Below are 27422 nucleotides of genomic sequence, written 5' to 3'. Positions count from 1 at the left end.
CTCTCCACACGACGGAGGTCGCTCTTGCCTCCCTTACACCGCCCGCTGGTTCGTGTTGCTGTCGTAGCCTTTATCGTGACTCCTGCCTGTCAGGTAAAGGGTGTCCGACATGCCGGTGCGATACGGAGCGACCGGAGAATAAAGCCGGGCACCTTTCTTACGGTTTTCAGGCCCAAATAGATTTGCGTAGTTACCACGGAGGGCGGGGCTAAGTGGGAACCGCCTTTAGACGCGATGGGCAGCTCTACTAGCCAATAGAGCCGTGACATGCCATCTTGGGTTGTAGGCTGAGCCAATAGGCTCAAAGTGCTCTGTGTGTGCGCGTTGGTGGTGGGGGCTGCTCCTTCCCACACCCCTTTCTCTCTCACACTCGAGTCGGTGGGGCAGGCGGCTGGTGTGTTGCTGCCGGGGACCAGCGAGCGCGCAGCGCGGTAAGACGTAGCCAGGAGAGGCCTGCCCTAACGGGAGGGGGGAACATCGCAGCGCGTGGGATTCCTCCTCCCGCTATAAATGAAGTCGGGCCCCGTTTGCGCCAATCCGTCTCCGTCTCATGACACAGCGATGCGGGCGGCCTGGTTGTAACCGGGCATTGGCCTACACTGTCACGCTGCCAGCTCCCTTCCCGCACCAGGGCACTGCCTCCTTTGCACGGGGGCAGAACTCTCCCCCTTCGCTGGGGTGGGTTGAGTAGGTCAGTGCCCTGAGGGATTGTAGCCCCCCTCGCTGTGTCCCCGCACACGCTGAGTTTCTCCCTCCTCCCACCGCAGTCGGCCATGGCGGATGGGAGAAGCGCTGATCTCCGCGAGCTAGTTTTGCTAACGGTGTGGGGAACTGGCTGGTGTGGGATCAGGGCGCGCAATCGGGGAGAGGCGTCTAATCTGCGCGGCGGCCTGTGACCCAGGCAGGGCCTGTGTCGATTTCTGTGGGATCCGGGTTGGGTCTCGGTTCCCACAGGGCGATCGTGGCGGCGGGGGGCTCCTTTCTCGCTGGGAGGCCTTTATCCGCCCGAGCAGGACATGATGCGAGGGCTTCCAGGCGCCTCTTTTGTGTCCGCCCGGGCAGCCAGGGGGTAGGCCTCCGTGTGGCCGCGTGGTGGTGGCTTTTCCGCTCCCGGCTCCGCCTAGCAGCGCGTAGGCGCCATTACAGCGGCCGCCATTTCTTCTCCCTTAACTGCCGCCGGGAAAGAGAGAAGATCCGGAGTCATTTCGGGGGGAGAAGAAGAGATTATATAACTCGGCCGGTCGGCCTCTTCTTCCCCTTCTGAGCGCGACGCGGCCCCGGGGTGGATTAGGCTGGGTGGCTCAGCCAGCGGGGGGGTTGGGGGCGGGACAGCTATCTCAGAGCCGACACCGGGACCGGCCGAGTCCTGCGGCGGGCTGCTCGCTTCTCAGACAGCGAGTGTCCCGCTTGTTGGGCGAGTAGGTTGGGGTGACGGCCGACCCTCCCCAGCTTCGCATCGTGCGGTGCGGCTGTTGTGGCCAATCTCCGCTAGCTCCTCCCGTCCCGATGCGCAAAGGGGTTACACCCGCACAGGGCAAGTTGTAGGCACTCTAATCTCCCTTCCGCTGCCTTAATGAATATTGATTCTTGTACAGTGTTTATGACTTGCTGCTTTATTCGTATAATGCTTTTGAATCGCCATTTTCTAGCCTAGCACTATACCAAGGTGAATTAGCCACACACCACTCCCGTTTGGGAGCATTCCAGCCGTCTCTGAGCAGCTCAGTAAATATGGGGCGTATCAATGGCTACGTTTATGGGCTTTCCTAATGGTGTTAGTAGCAATGTAAATAAGGCTCGGAAATGTCACGGTTACATCCCCAGGGGCATATATATTCACAATCCATTTGAACTTTCAGGTGTTCACTATTTTCCTCGATTGTGGCAGAAATACAGAATTGAAAATATGTCTGCACTAGACTTTTTTATCCCCCAGTTAATAGTGGCGTTAATTTCAGATAGTTAATATACATTTACAAAGGTTAGTTTGGACACTCTCCAAATATTTGCTTCTAGAATAATGCAACCTTTTATAATATTACTATGGGTAGTGCCCATTGGTCTGCATAAACATGTTAACTACCCTGAATTAATCAACAATATTAAGTCAAACTTCATTGCGAGAATACCAAGCATTCTAAACCAGCATGGAGTTTTTGTTAGCCTAGGAAACCCATTTTTGACGTGTTTAGTTGAAATGGGGATTTAAAGAATACTGTTCAAATCTGTAGTTCATAGGATTTCAGACAGTGCAATTTTTGAACATTCTTATGCAGACTTACACAAGCAGGCAAATGTATAGTTTACACTTGAATGCATTCAACTGCTTTTAATGTTTGATAGCCGTTGTATATGTATACATGAGGGTAAAATACGCTTATACAATTCAGTGCTTTTAGTAAAGTCATCCTATCTAAGTTTACAGGTAGATTTTTATCATTCTAACGACTCATAGCTGATGTTGCAGTTAAAAGCCCTATTAAAAACAAATTGATGTGGCTAATACATTGTTACTGGCTTTTGTAATTGTACTTGAGTACTCTCCTATTTACAGATAAACTGTGGAAACTCCTCAAAATAAGATTTGCATAAGTCTGAAGTGCAAGTGTTAGTGTACTGTGTGTAATAAAGATTGATTTGGCTCATTTAATTTTAGAATTTGAAGTTCCCATTTGTTGAGTAAAATGTGAATACTGAAATGCTGCTAAACATAATCTGAAAATTATAAACAAATGCAAAACAATATTCCAGTTAAAATGTAGTTATTGAAAGTGGGAAAAATCAGTTGTTGGCCTTTTTATGTTAAGGCCTCATGCTGTCTGAGTTCTAAAGAAAAACTGGATAATAGTGTTAACAGTGAAAGCTCAATGCATCAACTTCGATGTGCTTTCGTTCAAGACTGTGACTATAACTGTAAATGAACAAGACTAAAACTAATGTATGTTGGTTTTCATAGGCTACTGAAGCAATAGGCTGTTGGTTTTGATCCCGCCCAGAACACTTCAGTTTTGCTCTGCAAGGATATATAATCGTAAGTTCTAGAAGCAGTTGTCTCTTTGATTGTTCCTTTTAGCAAGATGCACAGTTTGATTTTTTTTTTTTTCTGTAAAGAGTACTTGTGCTAGCCTTTTTATTCTTTAACAGGTTCCATTTACCAGTCTAAAAATAAAAGGTAGTGATGGAGACTGAACAGCAAGAGGAGACCTTTACCAACACAGAGACAAATGGTAAGTTCTATAAAAGAACTATATATATAAAACCTTAGATGTACTGAATGTTTTCAGGACCGTAGGTAGAGCAGTACCTCTTATGCATTGATTATGACACTTTAGAATTTCTCAATGGACCAATAATGTTACATTTTTAATTTTGATTCAGTGCTGTGTGTTTGGGTTAGCTATCTTGTCAGTGCATTACTGCATGTTTTTGTTTAGCATGTGTGTATGTTTATACACACATGCTAATCAAATAAGTGTCAAAGCTAAGGATTTAAAAATTGTTTCGTTACCCATCCATTATTTAGCTCGTATTTGTATTCAACAGGAGCAAGTACTAGTCACCATCATTGTTGTGCGCTTTTATTTACTTAGTATTTTGCACAAAAGAGCTACACATAGTGCTTACTCAAGATCTTCTAATCAGTGGTAAAATTCAAAACAGCAGCAATAATTCAATTTTCATAGTAATTGATGCCAACTTGTAAAGAGAGTATTTGAATTGTTCCATTGCAAATTATTCCAGTACTACTCAGCAATGGGGTAAACTGTTTTCAACCTTTTGGATATGTTAGTGTTAATCTTTTGAGAATTTTGTAAATTCTAAAACGTTCTCATGATGACACTAGTGCTGTCTTAATAAATCGTGAGTCCTAAATTTCATGAAAGCAACAAACCCCCAACATCTTGGTTTAAACTGTACTTCATAGATTATAAATGATTGCAATATTAAGGTCATCATTCTGTAAGAATCTTAATTACCACAGTTCTTGTATTGGAATTGTAAATTATTTTGTTACAGATATTCAGTATATTCAGCTTATGGATTTGACATTGGTATCCGCTTAATCAGACAGAAAGCTTAATCAAGAACATTGATCCGGGTGGTCGAAGTGTACACGTTTGGAATATGGCATAGAGAAAGCTAAATGAGTGTTTGCATTCCTTCCCTATGAAACTATAGGAAAACGTCCTGCAGAAGATATGGAAGAAGAACAGGCTTTCAAAAGATCTCGCAACACTGATGAAATGGTAGAACTGCGCATCCTGCTTCAGAGCAAAGTAATATACTTGAAATATGTTGCCCCTTTAAAGTGTGTTGTAGTAATTATGTAGACAATCATAGCAAAGCATATAATCTTGGTGCTTGAGTTTCTAGTTGAAGGTTTATAAATAAAAATGTAAAGAAAACCTTTATTTTTCACTCTGCTGAGAGAACTAATGTGTAGTGTTGTAGCAGAAATAGCAACACTGTGTAGTTCATCTTTTAAAATAGTCAAATGAAACTTGACTGGTTTGGAGTATTGAATGTGGTGATGGGATGTTGCAGATAAAGTGATTATTTTTTTTTAATGTAATTTTACAAGGATTAGTCCTTAGTGATTTTAAGGTCTCGCATTTTAAGCCAGTAACCAAGCAGTTAAACAGTAACAGCTAAAGTGCAGGCTATTTCCTGGGCTTGGACTAAAAATTGGTTATTTGAACCCAAATATCATTCAGTAACCTCAGATAATAAGGCTGTACGGGGAGCATTGTTAAATTGGGATCATGAACTTAAATATGGGGGAGGAAATTATGCCTGTGAATTTTGATAATTCTGGTTTTCAGCAGTCCTGTTTTTAAAGTTACCCTCATAGTAAACAAACAGCAGTGTGGAAGAATACAGGGTAGCTCCTCAGTGGATGTACATTTTAATATGTCAGTTGACTCTAGTTTAGGATTTACCCCCACTGTGTCTATCTTTATCTGAGACATTGAGACAGAAGGTGATAATCTTGCTTTGGCTGACTCCTTGGTTCTCTCAGAAATTGCCCTACAGTCATCAAAATTTGGGCACAGCTTGGTTTTGCATTTTGCTCAAGTAAAGTATTCTATTTGGGGTTTTTAGTGTTGGGATTTACGTTTCTTTAACTGTACGTGGTATTCCAAGAACCTGCTGCATAGTAATCAAGAGATTTTAATATACCAGCCAGTGTAACAGCCTAGTTTGATAGATTTATTTGCCAGTTGAACATCTACAATTGTATAGACTGTTGCAAATTTATTCTGCTAATCAAAAACTTGAAATGCAGACTTACTCAGAAAAGTGACCGTCTAAATTGGCATCTGCTTACTCAGCAAATCTCTCTATATGTATTCAATTATACCTACTTTATTGTAGTTGAAGTAAGATTTTTACCGTTAACTTTTCACAACATGGTGGATTCTACATGTGAACTGGGAGTTGCATAGGTGTAATCAAGGGCAACACTTGGACTGTAGACCCTTTATTACAAGTAGTGGTCAAGGAGCATTGTACAATCTAAAAGTCAAATTTTATAGTGCTGGCAATTAAGAGGATAAACCTCTTAAACTGAACAGATTTAATCTGAAAGCCATTGACCTACACAAGAAATGTGGAACCTCATAATGCCTTTTTTCTCCAATGTCATTTTTCAGAGGTGAACTATATCTTGATATTGTAGTGATGCAGACTGAAACACCCAGAAATTTAAAGTTAACATGGAAATTTGATTAGATTGCAAAATTTTGCTTTTTCTCAATTGAGCATTAGCAGCTCTATCAGCCTTTTTTCAGTTTGCATAGCTTGTCTCAGTTTCTTCACCATCATTTAATTTGAACCCTTTTTAAAAAAAAGTCTTTAAAGGCATCCTAAAATCAACCTGGTGCAAAAGTAAATGTCGCTTTTAAACTTAATTCTCTTTGGAAAACATAAAATTCGCATTGGCATTGTGTAATTTTTGAATATTTTTTCAGAATGCTGGAGCAGTGATTGGAAAAGGTGGCAAAAATATTAAGGCACTTCGGACAGACGTGAGTATTTGAGAGTTTGAACTAATTTAACGATTCTTTCAGAACACTGCATTTAAACCTGATTATATGCATTTCTAGAAATTGAGAAAATCAGTTGTAGACCTCAGTAGTCTAGTTACAAGCCATTTGTAATGACTGTTAAACTAGATAACCTCAAGGTTTTTGAGTTTATATTGTAATTAAAACCCAGATTGAGTTATGTTGGAGGAGGTTTGTATTAAATCTCTTTGCGTTTTAACAGGATTCCACTAAATTATACACTTCAAGTGAGTTAACATCTTAATTAGAAATATTGACAGAGCTTAAAACCCTTAATTGCACCATTTCCCATATGTGTGAATCAATTATAGTATTACTGAAAACCATTGCAGGTGGCTGGCTTAACCCAATTGTAGATGAATATTTTTTAAACTTCCTTTTTTAAAACTGTCCATCTGTTCTTACTTTAACAGCTTGCACATGAAGCACAAAGACATTAATGTTAAGAAGATTGCATGATTTAAATATGGGTATAGAACAGCATAGAAACATTTTATTCTGTAACTTGGAAGATTTTAAATGATCATGATTTATCTACTATTCACATTTTATAGTGGGTTGACTCTTGTGATTAGACACATGTTCAATATAAATTCTATAAAATGTTTATAAAACTTGACAACACTTAAAAAGAAATTTCATTAGTTTACACTCTTGTTCTTGACATCAGATATGATTTCAGCAGTTTTTCTTTCTTGAAAGACACTTTGTTAAACACAGTATTTGGTAGTATATCATTTCACAGTTGATATCAGATTGGTCTACTTTTTTCATTAGATTGTTTAAATTTTAAATATGTAAACTGAACTTCTTGAAAAATTGTGCTTGGAAGTTCATAAACACCAACTAGAATTGAAAATGGTCAGGAATCATATGTACATTAACTGACTTCTTTGGCAGCTAGTGTTTTTATTAAAGGAAAAAACAAATCCAGATATTATATATAATTATCTGGAATATTAACGTTCCCAGTTTGCCCAGGATTTCAGTAATCTGAATCTCAACAGGTTTTGTGTCTACCCTCATGAGCCAGCCTACTACTGAAACATCGTATGCTAAAAGTAAAAAGTAGTATAGTTAGATCAAGTAACTCATTTTAAGGTCCATAAATGTTAAGCCACAGTCAATGTAGCAATCCGTTATTGTGTTAGTCTTCAGAACAACTTAATCTTGTTTCATTAATTGAGAGTAATGAGTATAGTTTGTATTAAATTAAAATTTATTGCTTTTCCCCCTTTTCCCTCTCCTTGTTTTTTTGGCCATATATCTCCGTTGCCCATGTACTGGATCGACTTGCCCCTGCGTTGCCCATCATGACGTTGGCCCATCCGCCCCTGAACGCCCATGTGAAAACCCTGGTTGGCTATGCCCAAAAATGTGCTCGTTGCCAAACGGGTGCCATACTTGACAACTTCCGATTGAATGCCCATGCCCAATGCCAACATCCACGAACGCCAATGATCAATGCAGTACAATGCCAGTGTTTCAGTCCCAGACAGCAGTGGCCCCGAGCGGTATGTCCCAACAGTTTATGCCTCACTGCCTGATTAGAAAGAGAGAAATGTATTTTATTACCTGCCTTTTATATAATTAAATAGTATCCCCTTATAGACGGTGTATTGTTTTTTTCAAGTTTTCTGTCTTATTTTCCCCATTAAGTCTTTTTGTCACTGAACTTTTACGTGAGTTGCCCACCCAAACAATCCACTAATTTTATTTCAATGGAAGGAGCACAGCTTCAAGTGTTGCATATTCGCTGCATTGTAAATCAAATTGTTTCAAAATAGTCTCTCGCTCTGTCTTTGTGGCCCACCTTGCTCCCCCAACATTGCCTGTTCATAATTTTTTCTGAATAAATGCTAACTCTCTGGTTCACTTCCCTTCACTTCTCATTTGTGTTGTCTTTTTATTTATTTGTGTTGTCTTTTTATTGTGGGGTGGTTTTGGGTTTTTTTTTTTGTTTTTTTGTTTTTTTTTTTGTCTTGCATTGTATTTGTTTTCTTGCAGAGCCCCATTAGTAATTTCTAACTGGTCTCATAACCTTACTCCGAATATAATGTTCACCACTTGCATATCCCCACTTTTCCTATGAGAAGGTGTGCCAGTTTTACCAATGTAATAGCGAGGATATCCTAAATTAGTGGTGGTGGGGAACACGAATATTCACTTCGACTTTTCAGTTCTGCGTCAGTTTCTTGCCCACTTAATCTGAGCCCTTCCAAAATCCCATTTTCTCTCTTGCTCTGTCTTTTGCTCTGTCTCTTGCTCTCTCTTCCTCTGCAAGACCTAATCTTAAATTTATCATGTGTATATATTGGGCATAAACAAAGATGCATGTGTTGTAAATTCAGTAAACAAGTTTACTTTAAATGGGGAATACTGTAAATTCTACTCTAGTAAGTTTGTTGTTTGAGTTCTATGATTATGAATGCAAAACTTACTTCTACTTTTTTTTTTACCTTCTCTTTATTATCTGGCACTTGTGCCCTTTGACAGCATATTGAGTATAAGTGCAGATATTGAAACAATTGGAGAAATTTTGAAGAAAATTATCCCTACCTTAGAAGAGGTATGCCTTTTTCTTCTACTTGCATCTTCAGAAATATAAAACATCAAATGACAATTCTGTCTGTGCTGTTCTTTATATGTAAATTAAGCTTCTTTTAATTGAGGGAAGTGTTACAAACTCTTAGACAGTAAGTATCAATAATTTAAGAGATCAGTTTTTGGATTCACAAAAAGAACAGGAGTACTTGTGGCACCTTAGAGACTAACAAATTTATTAGAGCATAAGCTTTCGTGGGGTGCCACAAGTACTCCTGTTCTTTTTGCGGATACAGACTAACACGGCTGCTACTCTGAAACCTGTCTTTTTGGATTCAGTTTATCACAAATTGCAGAAAAAATTGTCTTAAGGCTTAACATAAGTCAACTGTGAGCTACAAACATACAAGAATTTGATACTTCACAATTACTAAAATGCTTCCAATAATCAGGCAAAAATGGACATTGAGAACATTCCTTCCTAAACGCTTCATTTTACTTGCTCAGGTTCTGATGTTGCAACATGCTATCTTGACCCCACGCAGTGCTACATAGTTCTTCAGTGGTTATGTAGTCAAAGCATAGCGAATACAGAAACAAATTTCAGTCTTTGTTGGCCAGCTATAGATCTGTTTAGAAGTTTGTAAGATCTGAAAGAATCAAAATAGCCCTATGCTAAATATTTATACAAGAAAGATTTGTGCTATATTTTGCTGATCTTTTTTTGTGTACAAATTTTCTATGAACTTTTACCACAGTACCAGCACTACAAAGGAAGTGACTTTGACTGCGAGCTAAGGCTGTTGATTCACCAAAGTCTGGCAGGAGGAATTATTGGCGTCAAGGGTGCTAAAATCAAAGAACTCCGAGAGGTATCATAATTTTCCCCCCTGTTATCCAGTTTGGTTTTATAAGCTATTTACTACTTTTGTATTTATAGGTGGGTTCCAGCATGGGGGGCGAGGGGGGGGGTGCAGTCAGTGACTGCTGTATCTTTAACACTGGCAATGTGACTTATTCAGAACTGACTTGACATCAGATTTCCATGCTAGCAAAGGGGTCTGCTTGTACATAGCTTATTGTAGGATTGGCTACAGTGAGCCAGGGACAGATGGTGATAAAGCCTAGGACTTTTGGTCCATCCTGTCCACTAAAGTGCACTGTGTTGACATCTAATTGGATCACTCCTTTTTTCTTTTTTTTTCTCCCCCCCCCCCCCAAAAAAAAAACACCTTAGAAACCTGTGAAGAGATCCTTAACTTTTTTGTTTATTTTATAAATATACAGTATTTATAACCATTATATATTGTGTTGCATGGCATGGACACCAATACAAAAAATTTAGGCTATGTCAGGTCAAATAACTTAGTAAATGTTCACCTAGCTTTTGGAAGGATATGAAAAATAGCCTGATACTGATAGAGCTAGTCCTACAAATTTGTAAAATTATAGTTGCTTAGAAGATTCTAATATTTTTCACATACTGCTGTTCGGTAACAAATTTTTACCAATAATACCTAAATCCCTGACTTCTCTTAATTGGTGTAATGGTTTTTATATACAAAAAAATTAAATTTTTTGTGTCCACTGATTTTAAATTTATATACTGATAAAATTGATCTATTATTTAATGTTTAGTCTTTCTTTTTAAACCATTAATAATTGAGATGCATCATTAGCTTTTCAAAACAGATTGGTATAATTTAATTACTTGAGTTTTGTATTGTATAAAATAGTCAAATATTTAATATTTCAACTGTAAAACAAAATAGGCAGTCTAAGAGCTTTATTATTTCTGAACCACATTAGACAATGACCTACATTAAAAGTTAAATCTATCCTATCATTAAAATGAATCTTGGGTTACTATAACTGAAGGATGAGAGGAAAAAAATTTCTCCTTCAGTTCGTGCATTTGACAATGTTGTGCAGAATCGGTTTCAGATGTTTGCTGGGGAGCTCAGGAACCAAATGTACCTGAAAATTACTAAGAATTTTAATTGACTAGGTTAAGTTGATTATCTCTCTTTTGTGTGTGTGTGTGTGTGTGTGTGTGTGTGTGTGTGTGTGTGTGTGTGTGTGTGTATAAAAATACACACACGCACAGAGATATTGTTGGCTTTTTTGTTAGTTTTCTTGATAAGCTATTAAAGTTGTTCTTAAGTACTTCTAGTTGAAATGTTTCTTTTTTTAACAGAACACTCAGACCACCATTAAACTTTTTCAAGAGTGCTGTCCTCATTCCACAGACAGAGTGGTGCTTATTGGTGGAAAGCCTGATAGAGTTGTGGAATGCATCAAGATCATCCTGGATCTTATATCAGAGGTAACATGTTTTTAGATTAACTTATTAAAAGATCAGTATTTTGTTTGAGGGGCCTAGATGTTTTCAAGATAGGTGCATGACACTTCAGTCTTCAGGGTTCCATTTCTATTCTAGCATATGGAAATTATAACCAAAAGTTTACCATTTGGCTACTGATGTCCTGTGTTAAATAAGTTTCAGGCCAATTCTAGAAAACATTATCTTTTTACAATAAAAAAAAAGCAGTATTTCTACAAAAAAGGCATTGGTCCCCTGCTCTTGTATACTGAATGATATAAAGGGAGTCCGGGATGGAATAAAATCAGAAAAGAATGGGCACAGAAACTGAATTACTCTCTGATCCTTGAGTGGTGTCTCCAGCAGAGTTGAACTTCATAGGAAGCATATTAAGGCTGTTGTCTACACCTGACAACTTACAGCAGTGCAGCATTGCAATTCAGCTGCACTGCTGTAAGAGCTCTCATGTAGAGGCTCTGTGCCAACGGAAGAGATCTCTCCTGTTGGCATAATTAATCCACCCTCAATAAGCAGCGGGAGAAGCTCTCCTGCTGACATGATGCTGTGCACACTAGCGCTTATGCCGGCATAATTTGTTTTTCATTGGGGTGGAATATTCACACCTCTGAGCGACATAAAATTTTGCTGACATAAGTGGTAGCATAGACATTGCTTAATAGGGAAGTTCATGCTCGTACTGCCTCTTCTGTTCCTGTTCTGTGGATAAAGTGAGGACATGCCAGGGTTGCTAGATGTACTCTTCACAAACGTGATACTTATCGAAGTGTACAGGGATAATTTTCAAACTCTTTTTAAATTGGTGGTTTAAAGTATTGTTTTATACTTTTGTGTATTATATTGAGGTTTATTAATTTTAACAGTCAAATGCGAACTGTCTTTACTTTTTAATTAGTCTCCAATCAAAGGACGGGCACAGCCGTATGATCCCAATTTCTATGATGAAACATATGACTATGGTGGCTTCACAATGATGTTTGATGATAGAAGGGGACGGCCGGTAGGATTTCCAATGCGTGGAAGGGGAGGCTTTGATCGAATGCCTCCTGGTCGTGGTGGGCGTCCCATGCCACCATCAAGAAGAGATTATGATGACATGAGCCCTCGCAGAGGACCCCCTCCTCCTCCTCCAGGTCGTGGTGGCAGAGGTGGTAGCAGAGCACGTAATCTTCCTCTTCCTCCTCCTCCGCCTCCTCGTGGCGGGTGAGTTGTTGTGCAAAGACCTATAAAATTATTCTAAAGAGTAGAATTTGTTGATTCCTATTTGTGTTTCCTGTGTTCGTTGCAGATTATCAAATTGAGTTAGTAATTTTGAACTAAAATGTGACCTTACATAAGTGAAAATACGTAAGTTACACACCAGTTTTGTTTTGTTTTTCTTCATTGTAGAGATCTTATGTCTTATGACCGGAGGGGCAGACCTGGAGACCGTTACGATGGAATGGTAAGGATTTTAATTTGTATTGTAATTTACCATGTGGTCTCGAAAAAACCTTATTTGTTTTTTCTCTTTCAAGAATTGCCTCTTCAAATACCTGTTTTTGTTTCTCAAAGTTCTAGCAAGCCCATCAGAACAGTGCAAAAGGAACACTTCACAGTTCCCTCATGGAAAGGGACACTTAGGACTGAAGCTACAAGGGGCATACACCACTGCCTCAGCCAGCTTGTTTTCCTGCTATTGTCAGCTGTGGTGCTCTATCAGTTTCAGCCTGTGCCCTGGCTGAAATGCCCAGGCGTCAGTGTGAACAAGGTGTTGCATTACTGCATAATCCCCTGAAGTCGAGTGTTTGTTAGTCTCTAAGGTGCCACAAGTACTCCTGTTCTTTTTGAAGTCGAGTGGCCATTCTTGTCATTGTTTTGCAATCCGCTGCAAGAATGTGGATATGCCCTTTCAAAGCTCCGTTTCTGACAGCCGGCATGCTTATCTGCCCGTGACAAAGCAACCATTACTGTGGAATGCTGCTGCTGTGAGTGTGTGGAAGGGGGGGGTGTCTGCTGTTGTCTGAACTTACAAGACAGCATGTTGACACACTCTCAGCACCCCAAAAAACACTCTTCCCTCCCCCCCCCCCCCCACACACCCCCCCCCCCCCCCCCCCCCCCCCCCCCCCCCCCCCCCCATTTGAAAGGCATGTTGCAGCCACTTGTACGCTGGGATAGCCACCACAATGCACTGCTCTTTGTGGCGATGCAAGAGCTACTAATGTGGCCACACCAATGTGTTTGCAGCTGACAGTGTAAACACGGCAGCTGGCTGCCGTCTCCGAAGGCTGGTTTAACTCCTAGCGCTCTGCATCTGCAAGTGTAGCCATGCCCTCAAGTCTCCACTACCTTGCCTTTTTGTCCTATGACCACATGGGTGCTAATAGGCCACTTCATCTTGAATATGTGCTAACTACCCAAGCTAAACAGTGTGTTGGATCTTGTAGATAGCTGAGACACTGTTAAACCATGTCTACACTGGCAAGCTTACAGCAGTGCAGCTGCATGATCACTCGTGTAGCCACTATGCCAACTTGTCAACATAATAAACCCACCTAAACGAACAGTGGTGGCTATGTCAGCAGGAGAAGTTCTTCTGCCCACATAGTGCTGTGCACATCTTGTCTAAAAGTGCTTTTCATAGAAAAGTATCTAAGATGTTAAGATCTAAAGCTATTGGATCTTTGTGGCTTTGTGTATTCTGAAGCTTCTGGGACTTACCATCATGGCTTCAGAAAAAGTGTTGGAGTGCTACCCTGACTTAAAGTTGGGGCCATCATTTGAGAGATGCCATTGGTCCAAGAATGATTTTGAGTTAAAAGGCAAGCCAAATATGAGCATTCAGATGGTTTGCTGCTTTCTATTTTAGTGTTGTTGGATCCTGCTGCAGGTACTGCACATTTGGCCCCTAGTGCAAGTCTCAGATGTCAGTTTCCACTTTTCTGCATATTGTCACCTGCCCTCAGTTACCTTGAATATCTTATCACTCATGTTCTTCACTTGATTTTTTTTCCTCTAGATTGAGAGTTCAGGTAAATTCCAGAGGTACCTGGATTTCAACTCAATCTGTACTCCAATCAGAATTTATAAATTTGATGTTTCACAATGGCTTTTCTATTCCTTCTGTCTCTAAATGTACCCACAAACATCTAGTTCAGCATTTCTCAAATGCGGCCATCAGCAACGGCCCCTCCCCAGGGCCCTGCCTCCCTCTGGGGAGACACAAGTTGGAGGAGCAGGCAGTTAGTGAGTTCCCCACCTTCCTGGGAGTGGCGGATGGGGTGGGGATGGCAGGCTCCAGCCACGGGGCTTCGGGCTCTGTCCCCAGGCCTTGTCCCCTGTGTGTGGGGCTTTGGGTTCCGTTCCCTGGCTGTGTGGTGGCGGGCTCTGTCACCCCCCTATCACCTCTGGCCCCTGCTGCCTCTGAACCCACCTCCCCATCCAGGGCTTAATTTGGCCCCAGGCTTCCTGGGGCTGAGTAAGTCTGCTGTGAAAAGTGATACTTACAAACATACAAATACCACTTTTCACGGCAGACTTACTTACAGCTAACAAGTTTAAAAAAAACCCAAACCAGCAACCCAAAAAAGCAAAAGAAACAACAAGAAAAAAGACAATGTTCAAAGCACCTTATTTATGTTTCTATTCTGTTTTGGTCCAATAAATAATAGAGATAACTGTACATTATTTGTATTATTGAGTCTGCAACAACAAAAAACCGTGCATAGATAAATTATAATGATTTGGACATGTACATGTGCATATTTATTTATTTTTTCTAAAGTTAATTAAGTATTTTAGGGAAAATTGTCAGAGCGGCCACCAGCAAGAGTTGGTGACCCTGAGGCCACCAAAAAACGAGTTGTGAGAACCCCTCATCTAGATCCTTGTTTACATTAGGAAAAAGTAGACTTGTGATTTTTACCAGTGATTTTGAATTTTGCTAGTAAGTATGTGCTCTCGCAGCTATTTTCCATTAACTTCTCTTGTCCTTCGCAGTTTGTCAGATTCTGTCAATACAGCCAGTTTGTTTCATGGTCACAAGGAGCCTGATGAACTCTAGGGGACAAGAGAAGTCCATAGAGATATTCCTAGTCTGTCTACCCTGACAAAAGTTATTATCTTTTCTATAAGATAATCGTCTCTGTTGTCTAGAGAGTGAGGATTGAAGAGTTCACAGAGAAGCCTGGGGTATTTTCTCTCTCGACTCCTAGAAACTCTGTGATATTGATTCTTTACCTTATTCGATCATTTTTTCTTGTATTAAGGTTAGAATTGACCTGTTCAGGATGTCTGATCACTGGATTAGTGATTATAAGGCAAGGTTGAGCATAAACTGTCAGTCTTTGAGTGTTTCTTTCCATTGCTCCAACATTAGGTGGTGATGACTTGAGGGTAGTTTTAAGGCTTCTTGATCAGGATGTCAAAAAATCTGGAATTGGAAGTGGCTTTAACTCAAGAAAAGACTTAGGCTACGTCTTCACTACCCGCCGATCCGGCGGGTAGCAATCGGTTTATCGGGGGTCGACTTACCGCGTCTCGTGAGGACGCGGTAAAATCGATCCCTGATCGCTCTGCCGTCGACTCCGGAAATCCACCTCGACAAGAGGCGGCAGCGGAGTCGGCGGCAGCGCGGCAGCGGTCGGCTTTCCCCCGTCCTCACCACCAGGTAAGCCGACCTAAAATACGCAACTTCAGCTACGGTATTCACGTAGCTGAAGTTGCGTATCTTAGGTCGGAACACCGCTGTAGTGTAGACCTAGCCTTAAATGTACAGTCTGTTTTGGAATCTTGTCAGAACGATTCTGTCTTAGCAGATTTCAGTAATCTGTCACTAAGAAGCAATGTCTTTGGTTCACCCCTGCATCCATAATGCCTGTGGTGAAGAATCTGAATAATCTGCATCAAATCCTCTATCAAGGCTTTTGCATATTCCTTTTTCTGTCCCATTCCTGGTTCTCTGTTCTCCATATCTGCAGAAAAATCTGGAGCAAAAGAAATTAGGAAGAAAGGCTTAGTTGGCTACTAGGCATTAAGTTTTGCCATTTTTCAGGTCATTCTTTTCTTACAAATTTTCTCCCAGGCATAATTATATCTGTAATATTTTCTGTTTCATATTTAAGAAAGCTAAATATCCTCTTGCAAAATTTCAGTGCATATTCATTGACAGTGTTGAGTGATCATAGCTGCAAAGGCTGTGGTTACCTGCTAAATCTGCATAGACATGCACAAGTGGAGTCCTCAGGGCTCCTAGCTGGTATGAAAATACACCTCTACTTCGATATAACGCTGTCCTTGGGAGCCAAAAATCTTAACGCGTTATAGGTGACACTGTGTTATATCAAACTTGCTTTGATCCGCTGGAGCGCCGCCCCCCTCCCCCCCAGCGCTCATTTATCGTGTTATATCCAAATTTGTGTTCTATTGGGTTGCTTTATATTGGGGTAGATATGTAAGTCCATTGAAGGTTGGACCCCTTCACTAAAACAAAACTACACTAACAGCCTCGCTGTTCAGGCTGTCAGTCTTGATTCAGAAAGAAACATTCACAGTAGTCATCCACTGTCACAACAAATTTCAGGTTTCCTCTTCTTAAGACTTGTTGAGGGCGTGTGGAAAGTGTATATCAAAGCTCATTTTGGGCACCAGGGAGATGAATCACTGAGGTAACACTGATCTAAGGTATTGTTCTCTACTCTGTTGGCTCAGTCTGGAACCTCAGAGAAGGCAGTAATTTTGGTGAGACATGCCTTTTTCTTCTCTCTGTAGCTCTTCCATGTAACATAAAGTTGAGCATACTGATCTGTGATGTTAGAGTTCAAGAAAGCTATTTGATCCAGTTGCACTCCATCCTTATCCAACTCTTCGATACTTCACAACCTGCTATGGCAGGAAGTTACTATCCTTATGTAACAGGGAAGTAGAAATTTCTCAGAAGCATTGAAGGGAAGAGTTTCCTCTTGTAATTGTGAAAGAGTTTTGTACTCCTGCATCTTCAGAAACTGAACTAATCAACAGATGCAAATACCAAATGATATTGCCTTCCATTTGACAACCTCCAATCTCATGTTCTCAAGACTGGTTTTCATATTTTGATCTGTGTCTGAAAAGACTTCTGGAGTGATGTGTTTACTTGGATGACTGATCGAAGCACAATCTCTTCAAAATATTCTCTTCACATAGTAATGTTCTTTATTATGGACTCAAACATGGAATAAACCTAGAAAGTCCACTCTGTCCCATTCAAGCCAACTTTTATTGGATGTCCTTTGATTGTTTGGTGACCTTTGGGTACGTCTTCACTACCCGCTGTATCAGCGGGTAGCAATCGATTTATCCAGGATCGATATATCGTGTCTCGTTAAGACACGATATATCGATCCCCGAACGCGCTCACCGTCGACTCGAACTCCACCAAAGCGAGCGGCGGTAGCACAGTCAATGGGGGAGCCGCGGCCGTCGATCCCGCGCCCTGTGGACCCCAGGTAATTCGATCTTAGATACTTCGACTTCAGCTACACTATTCGCGTAGCTGAAGTTGCGTATCTTAGATCGATTTCCACCCCCCCCCCCACCCCCGGTGTAGATCAGCCCTAAGAGTTGCTCTCAGAACAGAAGTCTCAAGACTTGAGAATGCATCTTCCTATCTTAAAACAGCTACAGAAATCAGTTCACTTTTTTCTATTCCCTCATATTACAAGCTTAATTCACTTTTATGATCATGTATACTCTGCCTAGAACTGCTGCTTCCCCAAAACAGATTGAATCCATTTGCTGTTCTTAGGGCCAGCAAAAATTCTAATGTCCCAGCAACCTCAACGGTACATGGGTGTTTTGGGAAGTATGGTTCTATGTGAAATATAAAGATGCTGCTCCTGATTGGAGACAGAGCACCTGTAGGAGTAGTGATACATAAAGCATAAGATCTTCCCAGCTGCCTTCACTTAACAGGAAAGGACAATTCTCTGGCAGAATGTCTGAATCTCAGCAGAACCAATATGAATATAGTCCCTGAAGGACTCTAGTAAAGGCCATCTTCAGAAAGTAGGATCACGTTTATATAACTCTAATGACTGAAAAGACAGCACAACATTATTCTGATAAGACAGGAAAAGATCCAGCATTCAGCTGCCACATGGCTGGATGGCAGTGAAGCACACAAGAGTGCTTGTTTTTCTCTGCCACTTTTTTCCTGTTACCAGCATGAGTCCTATTATTCTCTTATCCCCAACTTGTGCTCAGCACTTTTGGTGTCAACATTTCCTGCAGTAGTCCCAGCTCTCTTGTCTTAGAACTATTAGATTTTCTATCCAGATTGAAGGTAAATAGATTTGGTAGTTTGAGAATTTTTAAGTTTCGGTTATGAACTTTGTCTGACAGTTAAGAATCATTACAAATCTTCCAGATCCTGAAAAAGGAAAAGTTGTTGCTTTTAATTTTTGGTTCTCCTTACTTAAAATCCGTTAGATTGGAATATTCAAGTCTATTTTCTCAGATAAGAGCTAGAACTATATATTGCTAGACATTGGATTTAATCTAGTCCAGGCTAGATAAATAGTTGCCTTCAAACCAATTTTTTCCCAAAAACTTTTATAGAATGGACATGAATTATGTACAGCTGGGAATTGCAAACCTAAGAAGTCAATCTCCATTTCAAAGTGAAACATGTTTCCAGATTTATAATTTAGCTGCTGTTTCTGTTCTGTTCATTCAGAAGCTGTGTCATGGTATGTCTTAATAGTTTATTAGATTTTAGAAAACGTTAATTATCAACCAGATTGAAGCACATACAGTGAATTTTGATCTTACTTTCTTTTGTAATACTAAATCTTTAAGATCTCATTTCTGATGTTTAAAAATAAAAAGGAAAAACCACTGTTGGCACATAATGTTTCATAAATAAATATTAGCAATATCTGCACAAACGGATGGTTGACATTGAAGGTTATACACAATTAAATTCATTTACTAAAAGAAAAAAAACTTCTAAGGAAATCTGATATAAATACTGAAGCGGTTGTCTTTCTGGACAGTAAATGAGTTTTTCCACTTCCATGTTGCTTCACCTTAAGCTGTAAAAAGTGCAATGTTCTAATTAAAACAGTTATAAACACACTTAATGGGTAGCTTATTAGGAATTATAGGAATTACCTTACTGGATCAAGCTAGTGGTCCATATGGTCTTTCTAGCCTCTTGCCAACAAGGACCAGTACCAGATGATTCAGAGGAAGGTGCTGCAAGAAACTGCAATTAGGGGATAACCTGCCCCAGGGAAAGTTTTAATTTGAGGCTGGTTTTAAGCCCTAAAACATGAGGATTTATGGGGGTGGAGGGACTGGTGCTTTTGGTTTTTTAATGTGTTTACTATTACTCTGGATACTCTTGTTCATAGAAATGTCTAATTCTTTAATCCTGCTAATTTCTTGGCCTTGATGGTGATTTATAGCAGAGAGTTCCACAGAATAATTGTGCATTGTGTTTAAAAAAAAAAATCCTAAAACAATAAGCAGTGTTACTACACCTCTACTTCGATATAACGCTGTCCTCGGGAGCCAAAAAAATCGTACCACGTTATATCGAACTTGCTTTGATCCACCGGAGTGCACAGCAACCCTTCTCTCTCTCTCCCCCCCCCCCCCCCCAGCACTGCTTTACCGCTCCATATCCGAATTCGTGTTATATCGGGTCACGTTATATTGGGGTAGAGGTGTACTTAAGTTAATTTACTGGGATAATTCAAACAAACTGGAGGTACCAATAGATTGGAAACTTGGACAGTAGCTACATGAGAGGAATGGAAAGGGATTGATAAAAAAGACGTTACTTCCTTAACAGCTGGACCTGTAGTAGATAACACGTAGTTGTTTTCTTTATCTTCCTTATTCTTTAAATCTCTCTTAGGAAACGTATCAAAGAAGGGAAAAGAGAAGATTTATTTCCTTATATTTAACATGGTGTAATTTATCTATAAAGAGTGGGAGGGGAGATTCTAAAATGGGCAGTGTGCAAATTTCCACAAATGCAGGTGGCAGGGGAGAGAGAGAACATTTCTAGCATTTTGATAGAAGTATCAGTATCCTAATAACAGGTTTCAGAGTAGCAGCCGTGTTATTCTGTATCCGCAAAAAGAACAGGAGTACTTGTGGCACCTTAGAGACTAACAAATTTGTTAGTCTCTAAGGTGCCACAAGTACTCCTGTTCTTTTTGAGTATCCTAATAGCTGATCTCTAAACACAGATTCAAGTTTTTTCCATAAGTGTATATTTCCAAATTAAAAACTCCATTAAACTGTTGTTAAAGTTGAGTACATACCATTATCATAATGGTGAAAGCATTACAAGGGTGTTGTAATTATCCCAAATCCAGATGTTACAAATCCAGGAAATTCAAATTGTTTAAATCAAAAGAAATCCAAACTTGTTAACCTTAATTGCTTTAAAGGCCAGCTATATTCTACCTTGCAATGATGCCAAGAGAGGAGAGGGGACGCATCCCTGAACACTTAAAAATTCTGTTTAATTTAATCTGGAACTGCAAACACTTACACGCTAATAAATCTATTGTGGTTGAATGGTGTCACGACAGGATGGAATTAATGTTATTTTGGGATGCTTTTGCTGCATAGTATAACATGTTTGGATTTTTTTTTGATGTTATTGGTTCTGTTACATTATTGATTTGTACTCAAACCTTAACTCCACTTTGACAGTTTTATTACCATGTGATATTTCTAATCATTTGAAGATACGATGTCACATTTTTTTTAAAGCAAAATTCACTATCATGATTGGTCTGCTTTGTGTTAGTGTAGATGGACGCAAAGCAGCCTGCGTATATTGTCAAATACCTCAACTCCTGATCTTCACACTTCCCTGTGCATATCCCCTAATTTTCTCCTTCTTCCATACATGCACACCAGTTCCCCCCCCCCGCCAGTACCCCAGATTTTCTTAGAGACCACCCACAAATGTCCACTTGCTATTGCTGATGAGTAGACCTGGTGCAACAGGTAGCTTTTCTCTTTTCTCCCCCCCCCACCCCATTACTGAACGTTTCTCCTTCAGCAGAGCAAATGCTCACTTTCAGAATGGTCATAGCCTTCCGTTGCTCCCAGTGTGGATGACGTCAAGCTGCCCTAGGGGAAGATGGTAGCCCCTGACAGCTACTGTAGGGCGCCACCAATCCCATTGGGAGTAATGGGGAATGGTGGTCATTTTCAAATAAGTCATTTTGTTGATGGCAGCTTCACTTACATTGGGTTTTATCAACACCAGATTTTTTTATTTAACCGTCAGTGAGTTAATTGCCAACTAAGTCAAGTTTAACATGTTAAACATTAGTGTAGCTACTCTCTGGATATTGATTCCATGCTACAGATGCTTAGTCTTTGCCCTAAAACACAGGGTAACAAGCAGTTTCTTGTGGAAAATTATTGGTGAGGCTTTGCTGAAGGAGGAACTTTTCAAGTCGAAAAATAATGGCAAAAATGTATTATTATTCCTTAAAAAAAAAAAAAAATTTTTTTAAATGTAGCCAGTGTATGAGACTTTTGTAACTATTGATGGGTCTGTATGTTCAGTTAAGATCACTTGGGACATATGTGATGTAACTTTTGAGTACTGGACATCTTAAATAACCCATTAACTGAAACGAATTAATGGGTTTATTTCCAGCATTTTAGGAAGTTTATTCTGTGCCCAAAGAGCGCTGTAATTTCAGGAAGGTTGTGCTGTAAGGCTGTAACACAGTGGTATTAGCCCTACTTTGAGTACTCAGACTTAGCTGTGGAGCCACAAGCAGTACTTGTGTGTAAAACACAACTCAGAGATAACTGAATCTTTTGACAATAGATGTTTTATGTGAATCTCAAGGTCAGGAACATAGTCCATAAGTGGAGAGAAGGGAGAGTAGGTTGCACCTTCAGCACAAGTGAAACAATTCTGAATGGGGATATCTTCCATTGTTTGGAGTGTCGTAGCCATGTTGGTCCAGGATAATGGAGAGACAAGGTGGGTGAGATAATACCTTTAACTTGACCACCTTTGGTGAAAGAGCAGGTCCTGAAGAACTCTCTGTAAGATCTAAAGCGTGTCTCTTTCACCAACAGAAGCTGGCCCAATAAAACATTACCTCACCTATCTTGTCTGCATGAGTAGGGATACTAAAGTAAGGAGGAACTACAATTCCCGCTCTGCAAAAAGGAGAGAGCGCCTTAGCTTCCCACTCTTCATTATTCTTCACTCACTATTGAAATGAGGGTTCATCAGGCAGAAGAATCTGAAGTAAAAGCATGAGGGTTTGGTGCTTGGGGGTAACTTCTGCCAATAAGTGGTAAAGCTAACTCCGAGTACCCTATTTGTCTTTTGCATCCTTAACGGGAAAATCTGTCCCATCCAAAGGGCAGAGAATGAGTGATGATGAGCCATTTCAAGCTCCCCCCTCCAAAAATAAAAGGGAGGAAGCCCTGCCACTGGCCAGAATCTAGAGGAAACAGAATGGCCCCTTTTGGTTCCTTCTCCCTTTTCAGTACTCTGTACTGGGGCAGGTGGTTGGGAGCACAAGGGTATTCCCCTACACATCTCCACCGTGTGTGTTTTGTACACGCACACCTTCGCTTGGTTAGCTATAGGTCTGCTTGAGGACATGGACTCAGATACATTTCTCTTTTTCCCCATTCTCTCCCTTTACCATGTCCCGTCTCACAAGATGATGCAATGTCATGTGGACGCCTGTGATGACATACAGCCACCAGAATTGGTGAGTGAGCTCTCCTTCTTTCCTTTTTATTTTGGTCTGCTATTAACACTGCTTCTGACGGAGTGCCTTTTTAGCCGGTTAAGGATGTCCTCCTCAGACAATGAGAAGGACATTGGGCAATTCTTCAGTTTAGGTGTAGCCCATGACAGGCTTGTGTAGTACTATGAAGTTATAGAAACCTGCCATTTAGTGCTTTGGCTACAGATTCATCAGGTATATTCTTCATTTGGGATTCCCGTTTCTTGAGAGCAAGTGCTGCGATTACTAGGCTTTCTCCTGGGGATTGTACTACCAGTTAATATCCCAGAGTACAAATGTGCAGAAGCTTTGTCAAAGGAGATAATGGTAAAGAGACTCTATTGTTATTTCAATATCTTGCCTCTTTAGATCCACTCTCCCCTTTTGCCCCTTTTTTTAGTCCTAACATTTGATCCATGAGATGCTATTACTCTACCACCACATCACTTGCTGCTTTGCAGAAATTTCCATTACAACAGCACTGTTTGTGCTTGTATCCCACTGTGTATCTGCTGAGGCAATGTACTCTAACGAGTTATTGGTAAGAAGCTAAATATTTTATTGGGTTTATCATGCTAAATTTTAATTATGAAACTGTTAAAATTGGGTTATTACATACATTTATGGATAAGCATCTTATCAGGTATGCATTGTTTGGTCTATAGCCTTTGTACTATTTGAGCGTACAGATAAAATAGAAAATCATAGTTTTGAATGAAGCCCTGTACAGTGGCTTTCATTCTCCTCTTTTTGTGTTCCACTGTAAGTTCTATTATACTGCATTGATAACTCTATTGCTAAGTAACATGATTACACCATATTCGTTGCTTAGGAACAGATGATTAACTGAACACTTGGTTCTAAATAGCTTCCTTTTTGGCATAGTTTTCAAAAAGGACCAGAGGTAGCAGGTAAATGCGAGATTATTTTAAGGAGCAACTCAATTAGAAATTCTGCAAACCAATAACAATTCTGCATGTTCCCATATTTCTGACTAATTTGCTGAATTATAATTTGAATTTTAATAAGTATCCAAATCTAGTTAGTTTTACACATTTAAAAAGGGGTTAAGAGGTTACACGTGATTAATTAGAGGAATCGGTTAAAATATGTTTTATCAGGAAGATTGGATAATTAAGTGCATAAAGTGAAGAAGCACTGTAGACATCAAGTAAAGTTCCATGGGAGTAGTGACAGTTTTCTGCACTGATCATGTGCTCTGATTCTTTTTAACACTTTTCTACCCTGGATTGGGGAGGGTGGGGGCGGCTATGGCTATTGGGGGGCACATTATATTGGGGCTAACCTTCTTAAAGCACTGCCTTACAATTGCCACTTGATTTTGCCTAGACCAGTGGTTCTCATATGCAGTTCTCTATGGGTTATGTGGGCTGCATGGAGTCACATGGGTTACAGGTATGTGCCAATTGGGCTGCAGGCTGAGAACCGTTGGCCTAGACCTAGGCAGAGTGAGAAGAGGGCTGATATGATCTGCAGATTCAATAAAAGTCACATATTTGGGCTCAAAAGAAAGTTTTAGAGCACTTGAGCTGTTATCTCACACCAAGTTGTTTAGGTGGCTTTGAAATGGTGAGCTTTTCATTTCTGAGTCATAAGTTCGGATCTTGGATCAGTAGGTCACTACTGTGAGATGTCCACTTGGTGGCATATCTAAATACCATTATTCACATTCTTTTGTTAACTTAGCAGTGATACCTAGGATCTGAATATGTATCTCACTCCTAGATGTTTCTTCCAGAGTAGGGCTGAGGTACATGGGCTGGGAAGATTGTGCAGAGCAATTGTTTTCTTTCTGTATATGCTTCTATGGCACTGTGATGGGTTTTTTTGCACAAAATGGGGTTAGTCTTCAGATGGTATGTCTACACAGCAAAGAAAAAAAATCACGGCTGGCCCAGGCCAGCTGACTTGAGCTTGTGCTGTGGGGCTATTTCATTGTTCTTTAGACTTCCAGGCTCCAGCTCAAGCCTGGAAATCTACAGAACAATGAAACAGCCGCACAGCCTGAGTCCAAGTCGGCTGGCATGGGCCAGCCATAGGTTTTTCTTTGCTATGTAGATATACCCAGAGTTAACAATTCAGCACCTTTAATGAGTGCTAAGTATATTTGCTACAAAAGTTTCTCATCTAAATGTTTGTTTCGTTAAATAAGAACACTAAGCTTTTTTCTTTTTTCCTATAGTTTGAGGGTGGGTCTGGATATGGTAAGTTCATATTTATAGATTTTACGCATGATTTATTGTTTAGTATTATAAGGACTTGATGCATACGTTTAAATAGACTATTCTTACGCAGGGGGTCGTGGATCATATGGTGATCTCGGTGGACCCATCATCACAACACAAGTAACGATTCCCAAAGATGTAAGTATTTTATTCTTTTTGTAATTTTGTAATAGCTCTCTAAAACATCTTCCCCAGATTGTACAAATGAACCAAAAATATTTCAGATGCTTACCTTTTTCTTTCTATACTGTACACATTTTTCCAAACTGCCACTGTTCGCTTATTGGATGTTCATTTTGTCCATTTTACAAAAATAATTAATAGTAAAACTTAGTATTTTACTGATCTTGAGCAATGAAAATAGCCTAGTCAGCTTGATTTTTTGCTTAGTCAATTTGACTATTTCTCACAAATGCTGCGAACAAATCGTGGCCACAAGGGAGCAATTTCCATTGGTACTCTTAAAAATCATAGAAACTACTGAGAGTAATACCTTGAATTTTGTAACTGCTTTTACAGAGAAATTTTATATTAAAATGTAAATGAATGACTTTTTTTTCTAGTTGGCTGGATCTATTATTGGGAAAGGAGGTCAGAGGATCAAACAAATACGTCATGAATCAGGGGCTTCGATCAAAATTGATGAACCTTTAGAAGGCTCAGAAGACCGGATAATAACTATTACAGGCACACAGGATCAGATACAGAATGCACAGTATTTACTGCAGAACAGGCAAGTTGAAGTTTTAATGTTGCACTCCCACTAAATTCTAAAGCTCTTCTTCTCTATTTATATGATGTAACTTTTAGAAGGCAAGGTTTTAAAAATATCTATATTAGGACCTGACTTCTACACTTGGTAGTTTTGCCTTTATTCTCTTTTGTTCTCCATTCTTACTAAAATGAAGACGCCCTCAAAACTAATCTTGCTGGAAGACGCCTTAACCAAGCAGTCCTCTCATTTCTCTGGTGAAAACTGCTGCAAAAACTACTTCTAATAAATTATATAGAGCCTGTAGAAAATATAGAAGATTTCAGTGGATGTTGGTCTAGTTCTGTGTGGAAGACTAGTGATTTTGTTGTTTTTAGATAACTAAATCGACAACAAATCGCAGTCTGCCATATGGCACAGGCCATGCCTCTACAGGACAAGTTGAAAACGATTGGTGCTGTTAATGCAGCATTTCACACCTTACTGGCATTACCTTGTCTTTTCTGACAAATATTAACAGCTTTAGATTTAATTTGCTTAATTTTTCTGTATTAACATGTTGGCTAACTAGTAAATATTTTGTGATAATTGACTTGAATGTTGGACTTCAGAGTACTAATGCTTAAATGTGAATTAAATCTTTAGTCTTTAAAAATATGCAAGTGTTTTGAGAACTTGTAATTTTGATTTTTTTTTAAAAATGTGTGTAAATATTGATGCAAAATGTATGTTCAACCATTCTAATACATGCTTTTTTTTTCTTTTTCTTTTATAGTGTGAAGCAGTATGCAGATGTTGAAGGATTCTAATGCAAGATATTTTTTCTTTTTTATAGTGTGAAGCAGTATTCTGGAAAGTTTTTCTAAGACTAGTGAAGAACTGAAGGAGTCCTGCATCTTTTTTTTTTATCTGCTTCTGTTTAAAAAGCCAACATTCCTCTGCTTCATAGGTGTTCTGCATTTGAGGTGTAGTGAAAGCTTTGCTGTCCACCAGATGTAATGTTTTAGTTCCTTACAAATATTTGGGGGGGGAATCAGGGTGGCGCGCGAGACTAACATTGGAATTTTGAAACAGCAGCAGAGAGAGTGGTTTTTATTTTTGTTAGTTGGTGGTAATCTGTAATGTTTTTCTGTAACTATTGTGAACACCCTGCTTTATGTACACTGTATTTTTTTTTGAAGGGAGAAAATATTAGTAGTCCACATGTTCCTGGCATCCATTCAGAGCAGTGTGCAGAATGTAATACTCTTTTGTAAGAAATGTTTTATGATTTTTAAAATAAATTTAGTGAATCTATACTTGGTTGTCATTTTTTTTAGATATTCATGAAGGTAATATCTAAAATTGATGCTCTTTTTTGCCGCCCCCCCCCCCCTCCTCCCGCAAGAAATTGTAATTGAAAATTGCTGTTAAGTTCTGCTTCTGATATAGACTTGTGTTTTGGCAAATTAAAGTGTATTGGTGAAAATACCATGGTTCAAAGCTTTGCTGCTTGGGAATAAATTGCAACATATGCAAAAGTTGGGTTGGGTTTGGGTTTGTTGCAAGTGTTTGCCCCCTATTTACCTGATTTGTAGCACATTTGTCTATATTACTAACTGTATGTGAATAAAATCTTTAAAACTTTGTGATATCTGAGTTACAATGGTAGATTCCACCTGAAGTCTGGTCATTGACAGCCTTGCTGTATCAAATAACACTGTTATAGAGATGAAAGATGGTGTACCTCTAATAAATACATTTTGATTTTTT

The 27422-nt window shown here is 39.7% G+C and overlaps 1 protein-coding gene across 3 annotated transcripts; it reads left to right on the top strand.

Moving 5' to 3' along the window:
* HNRNPK (heterogeneous nuclear ribonucleoprotein K) lies at positions 1-27422 on the top strand. 3 transcript variants are annotated; one of them, XM_026652376.2, is made up of 16 exons: positions 1-93; positions 2957-3031; positions 3145-3227; positions 4180-4277; positions 5973-6029; positions 7539-7582; positions 8565-8637; positions 9371-9484; positions 10810-10938; positions 11849-12156; positions 12343-12397; positions 22644-22694; positions 24916-24937; positions 25014-25096; positions 25522-25691; positions 26506-27301. In XM_026652376.2, the coding sequence occupies exons 3-16, from the start codon at positions 3179-3181 to the stop codon at positions 26534-26536; spliced, it is 1284 nt and encodes a 427-aa protein (XP_026508161.1). In that variant the 5' UTR covers positions 1-93; positions 2957-3031; positions 3145-3178; the 3' UTR covers positions 26537-27301. The 3 variants fall into 3 exon arrangements, with proteins under 3 accessions (XP_026508161.1, XP_026508159.1, XP_026508160.1); XM_026652374.2 differs by having other exon boundaries at positions 2-93; positions 26446-27301; XM_026652375.1 differs by lacking the exon at positions 1-93 and adding an exon at positions 327-431 and having other exon boundaries at positions 26446-27422.

This window comes from Terrapene carolina, unplaced genomic scaffold, assembly GCF_002925995.2.
Source record: "Terrapene carolina triunguis isolate 2854851 unplaced genomic scaffold, T_m_triunguis-2.0 Scaffold113, whole genome shotgun sequence".
NCBI lineage: Eukaryota > Metazoa > Chordata > Testudines > Emydidae > Terrapene > Terrapene triunguis.
Note: the sequence above shows the minus strand (reverse complement) of the source record. Positions and strands in the feature narration are given on the sequence as shown.